A 6636-nucleotide genomic window follows, 5' to 3' on the forward strand; every position below is an offset into this window, starting at 1 on the left:
AGCACATAGTACGCATATCACACATGCGGCAACTCTAGCCTCAAATTTTTTTTCTGAAAATTTTTATTTTTTACAAAATGCGGCTCGAATTTTTTACATTTGGATGAATAATTAAATAAAATAAAATATCATTCTCTAATATTAAATAAAGAATATTTGAGAGTGGAGATAGGCATTTAATTAAAGCAGTATTGGATTGAATGTAATCCGCCTTGTTTGTTAATAAAGGAAAAAATGAATGTTATTTACAATGTAGCATAATAAAAATTGTAATTAATATAGTGTGTTTTTTACAAATAGGGATGTAAATTAAATTATGTGTTCAAATCCATGAAAAAAATGACGCCAAACAATAGAGTATGAGGGATATTGCTCACAATTGAGACATATTTGACAATTTCAACTTTATTGATTTTATTTTTTAAGAAACTTTTTTTTTGCTTTGGTTGCCACATCAATTACCCTGCCGCCGACCTCCGCCAAATCCTTACCGGAATGGTAGAATCAGAGGTCGTCGACAAAAAGCATCCTTTTTATCTGCGGAGGGATGCCGTCAGCAATGCCGTTCACCGCCACTAAGAAAAGCGCAACGCTCATCACCGAACCCTGAGGGATGTCGTTCTCTTGAACGTAATCCTCAGAGGGCACGGTTCCCAGCTCGACTCGGAACCTGCGGTTCTCCAAGAAACACCGGAGAAACCTCGGTAACTGACCTCTTAGACCAAAATCGTGACACTTCTGTAGTATCACGTATCTCCACGTCGTATCATACGCCTTCTCAAGGTCGAAGAACACAACCAGAACGTGTTCTCTGTTCAGGAACATGTCCTGAAGGTCGCCCTCGAGAAGACATGCATGATCTACCGCAGAGTGATGTCTACGGAATCCCGCCTGATACTGGCTGTAAAATCCCTTCGTCTCAAAGTACCAGGTCAACCGACCATTTACTACAATGGACTCCAGGATCTTACTCAAGCAGGTTGTCAGCGAAATCGGTCTGTAAGAGTCGAAGAGAAGCTTGGGTCCTTACCCTCTTTAAGGATAGGTATGATGAGCGCCTCTCGCCAACGATCGGGGTAGGAGCCTGATTCCCATATGTTGTTCAATAGGTCCAACAAGCGACGCTTCACACCCTGGGGAAGGTGGTGAAGCATCTCATATGGGATACCGTCACACCCGGGGCTTGAATTCCGGGTGCGCCCCAACGCAGACTCGAACTCTTCCATCGTCAGGGGCACGTTGTACGCTTCACTTGTTCGATCGTCATGCGTTCCGCCTCGGTCTTTCTTTGCCGAAAGCTATCGGAGTAGGCTTCGGAGCTGGATGCCGCGGCAAAATGCCGCGCCAGTTCTTCCGCCACCTCCGAAGCTTCTGTCACTGAATTTTAGTATGTGGGTTTGTTTACTATAATTGTGTTAAGGTAGTTGGGTGTTTTTAGTAGGTTTTATTCTGTCTTGAGTTCTTTTATACTTTTTGTTCAGGGATGGTATTGTGTTTGGGTTTTCTACGGCCAAATTATAAAGAATCAAACCTATTTTGGCCTATAGCTTCTGGTTTTGTCATTTAATACTTATTTTCTTGGATACTTTGGGGCAGTATTTAATTGAGAAATGAGCTTCTCGTCTTCAGTCGTAACATGTGGATTGCTTGCGATAGAGTGAGAAGGAAAGTTTTGGTACTTATTATAAATTCGGTTTATGGTAGGACTGTCTATAGGAGATCCAATTCTTGAAGTAGGGCGATTTATTATCACTACGGCTCGTCTAATGTTTCGGCGATTCGGTGTGTGAAGTGGAGGGAAATCCTGTTCTATATTAATTTTTTATATACTTCACATTCTTTATTATTCGCCACATGATTCTTTGAACAGTGGACACACGATGGTTCGGTTGAGAGGCTTGATTTTCGTTTGGTGGTCCTCTCCGCATTTTGGGCATCGCTCTTTGCCTATAATTGAATCTTAAGCAGTTGTTTTGCTGCCTTGCGGGAAGGATGGTCGGACCGGGCAATGACTCCCGAAGATAGAAATATGGTCAGGTAATTTTTGTCCTAAGAACATTACAGTACATGTCTCTAAGGGAATTATTATAAATTTGTCCCCTTCTTTTATATATCTATTCACTCTTTCTATTATCACTGGCTTTATGCTTGACACGTCACGTTGCCCAAAACCTCAGGCAAAATCTGGTGTATATGCAAACAAATTGTTTCTTTTCAGTTCATCACAACTTGCCAGATAATTAGCCGTTTCTCCGTTGTAAGTTCCTATTTTGACCCCGTTTCTACAGGTAATGCGTATCTCAGTGATGGATTTATTATTTAGCTCGTTATCCTGGAATAGCCATTTATCAAAACGCTTGGGATAGACGTTCCCTAGTCTCCCTCTAGGCTTTCAATAAATACGAAATAGGAGCCAATGTCGTCTTTTCCTTGCGAGTGAATGACAATTGATGTTTTATTGACTATCGCTTAATTTCCCTATCCTTTCTTATATCTTCTGTATTACGTATCACCGATTTGTTGATTGAATTTATGTTTTCTTCTGTCGATTGTCTTTTGGCCCTATTTCATCTTTCTATCGGTTTGTTGTAAGAGCTTACTGAATCATGAAAAGTTAAGTTGGGGTAAAGCCTATTGGCGGGAGGGTGAGGAGGCTTGTGACCTCCAATAATTGTGGACATATTTTTGAGAATTTCTAATTAATAAGAAATAAAGATAATTGGATAACTTTCTGAATAAAAACGAGTCACACCTATCTCGCAGAAAGACGATTGGCGATAAGGAGGGAGAAATGTTTAAAAAGGCAAAACGAAGAAGAAAAAACTGATAATAATAACAACAAAAAAATACTGGAGCAAATAATCGAAATCGAAAGACTGTAGATTACATTCTTTTATCGATGTACTTTCAACGAGGAAATCCTGTTTCAAAATAATTGATGGTTGTCTTTTTTTATCTGCAGAACCGAGACGAAGAAACCTTGAAATTCGAGCCGGTTTGTGAGCCCTGCTACTACCGAAAATAATATCACAACGTGTGTAGAGAGGGCATCGACATGATAAAAATATAGAAAATGTACTATTTTTTCATCTCACAATGGGAAGTTGGAGGCTTTTTTTTTACGTGGATATTACAACTACAAGGCTATTTGAACCCTTGGTCGCCGGTGTTTTGAACAAAAGCACATTTGTATGTAGGTCGTGTTCAAATGCAGGGCCGCTGGATTCGAACCTGAGACTTTACCTTAGTGATGAGCGTTTGTTTTGGTAGCTATTGATCAAGAGACATGTTTAGTCCGAAGATCTTTTGAATAGATTGACTATATATTTTTAATCTGTTTGAATAAGAAGAAACCTTCGAATTCCAATTTGTTATGCGATTTTTTGATACCTTGGAAAGAAATCAATATTAAAAAAATGTGAAAACAAGAAAATGAATGACAGTTTCCGTCTAAACATTAGTGATATTTAGTGTGATAATAAGAAATATGATGACCCTATAGCTATCGATTGTTAATTAATTGTCTTCAGGTCGATTTGTTTTGAACTCATCCTCGAGAATTTAGCCACAATTGTTAGAAAGCCCAGAGATTCGATAGTGCAATGCAGATGTTCAATTTTGAAAATTCTCTTGTACGCATCTGGTTATCAGCACCAAGATATGGGGTGTCAATGAGTGCGTCCGTCGGTTCGAGTATGCAATCAATGACCCCCAAAACTGGCCAGTTGAACATTTTGCGCAAGATAATAAAACGCAATTTTAAATGTTTCTTTACATTCCGCTTTAGATAACAATTTGACGTGTGCAATTGGAATTAAACAGAAATACTGATTGATTTAATTTATTCATTCCATTTAAAAATTCGTAACCTCTCTGGATTCGACATTATTATATCTGGTGGTAAAGCTTGATTTATAATCGTTCTGCATTTGTCAATAATATTTAGAATTTATTTCTCTATCAGTGAAAAAAAAGGATGAGATAACAAAAACTCTTGCAACGTTTTATAAAACAAGAAAACGAAAACCTCCTACAATGCCTTTTAGGATAAAACTTAACATGATACATATATTGATCAGTACTTCCGGCTAAGGAAAAGCCTTAAATTTTTATAGGGATTTTTTAAGTGGCAGATCTTAAATGATAGAAAAGGACAATTTCTAATCAAATCGATGTGATAATAGGTGTACCCCAAGGGTCAGTATTAGGGCTATTAATATTTGTATGTACCATTGTGTAAATAAATCACCGTTACTTCTAACTGCTTGCAGATGACTCAAGCTTTGTAAGTTGCTGTAAATTTCTAGACTCGTGAATATGTTAAAGTTTTTTATAATTATTTTAAATCAACTTGATTGTTTTATATGTAAATAAAACCAATCTATGACCTTTGCGATTGCAAGTGATAGTCATAAGAAAACTCTGATATTATTACGATACCACCAAGACGGGCCCCTAAGTTGGAAAAAATATTTTTATTCGAAATTGTGTTTGGTATTGTTTAAAAACGGAGATCAAGTTGATTTGAATATTCTAAAAATTGTATGTCTTAGGTCGTTCCAAATAAACATTTTCGTATGGCATAATGCCTCTGGGGAAACCCTGTTTCTGTAAATAAATTAATGACGATAAAATTAAAGAAATATCTATCAGAAAAATATTTGGTAAATGAAAACTGAGCATTGCAAACCACTTTTCATAACAATTAAAAAAAGAAAAACAATTAGTCTAGAATTCAAGGGAATACCAATTAAATTGCTTTTAAATCATTTATTAGGAAAACTATTGGAAAACCCAAAGTACACTTTAACATGATTTCGTAAAATTTAAAGTTATTTTTTTAAGATATAATATATATATATACAGGGTGAATTGCTACTCGTGCTACAAACTTCTCCAGTAGATTCTTCACCCTAAAATGAACAAAAAAGTTCATATTGTCCATGGTCCGATTCTCAACCATTTCAGAGTAATTTCGCTTTTTATCGATTTTGAAAGATATCACGTCCTGGCGTCGGAAAATCGTGATATCTTTTAATCNGTGTGTGTGTGTGTGTGTGTGTGTGTGTGTGTGTAAAGTTGTCAATATAAAAAAATGTGCATAATAAACAACCAATCATCAATTTCTCAAGTATTCTTATATGTAATTCTTTAGTTGTAAAAATTTAAATCTAGTATACACGGCCTCTTTTTATATATATTGAAGAATATTTCGAAAATCCGAACAGGTTCTCATTGACCACAATTAATTTGATTCGCTTTAACAGAGGAAAGGGTATTTTGTATGTACTTTAAACCATATTTGGTCACAATTAGTTGATTTCATACTTTCAAACTTTCAAAATAGAAATATAGATTCAAATATAGTACCTGAAAACGTTAAACTATCATGTAAAAATTTATTAAATTTGTTCAAGGGAAGATATTAATACTGACATGAGTCAATTTTCCATCTGACAAGGTCGAGATACTGGACCTTGTTTAAAAGAATTCGATTATATTTATATGGTATATAAATTGGGTTAAATAGAATTTCATTGCTTTAGTTTGTAGCATAACTTAATTTAACGATTATTTAAATAAGCTCTCTAATTACAGACTATAAGAAATAATTAATAATATACACAATACATATATAATAATAAATATAACTAAAAATGCATAATAACAATTATTTCTTACAAGTAAAAAACAACAACAAATAATTAGAATAAATATACATTCTGTAGACAGGAAGACCTTAATTTAAAAGCACCTATGAAGATGTAGTCGTTTGCCTTATTTTTATCTATTATTGAAACAAGTTCGAATATTGTAATTATTTACTTGCATTTATATTAGATAGGTGTATGTTAAGTAGGCCTCCATCGTTCATCATGCAATTTAACGAAGTATGTAACAAACGTTCAAAGAAATTTTCTTCGCAAGCGATGCACTTATCTTGGGTTTTGATTTTGTAGGAATGGCCATCAATGAAAAGTTTTATTTCATATACCAGGAAAGTAGGAGTAAGTTGTGCAATCAACTCTTTTTCTCGATAGACTTGACTAAAGCCACGAAGTTAAGGAGGAAATCCTCCTGACAATGGATTATATCGTGAATTGGTACATTTTTCTATTGCTTGGAAATACCCTCCGTACACGAAGAATGTCGGGTTTATGGTTGTTGGTTAACAATCAGCCTTGATAGAACTATAATTAAATGAACACTTGACCATAGTGTAGTTTCCCATTTTCCTTATAGTACCTTATACAATAGCCTAGAATTCTGCTCATTATCTGAACACTTTGTGAAACATGTCCAAACTCCTCCCGAATACAATGGTCAGGTGTGTGAGGCAAGTGGAAAAACTGCTTTGGAAGTTATATGGGAATATAGCCCATAGTTCGGCAGCGTAGATAAAGAAAAACTATTCTTGAATCAAAAAGTTCGACTTTTGTTTGATTATATTTAAATAGAAAAATATTGTAAAGGATTAATTGATGTGATCTACAGATGTAATTTTGTACAAATTCGTATGAGTTTAATAAAAACGAAAGCTACAGTTTTACGACAAGCTGGATTTTCCTGTTGGTGAACACTGGAATTTGCTGAAGCATTGTTTGGCCGGTGTGCCTTTTTTTGCAGGTTGATCGT

General features: G+C 35.3%; 1 protein-coding gene across 1 annotated transcript; it reads right to left on the reverse strand.

Moving 5' to 3' along the window:
- Window positions 1–504: 504 nt before the first annotated feature.
- On the reverse strand, window positions 505–825 carry LOC106672656. Its single transcript, XM_014404242.1, has one exon. The coding sequence runs from the start codon at window positions 823–825 to the stop codon at window positions 505–507; it is 321 nt and encodes a 106-aa protein (XP_014259728.1).
- Between the last annotated feature and the right edge of the window lie 5811 nt (window positions 826–6636).

Source organism: Cimex lectularius, unplaced genomic scaffold (genome assembly GCF_000648675.2).
Source record: "Cimex lectularius strain Harlan isolate CLEC.00 unplaced genomic scaffold, Clec_2.1 scaffold61, whole genome shotgun sequence".
NCBI lineage: Eukaryota > Metazoa > Arthropoda > Insecta > Hemiptera > Cimicidae > Cimex > Cimex lectularius.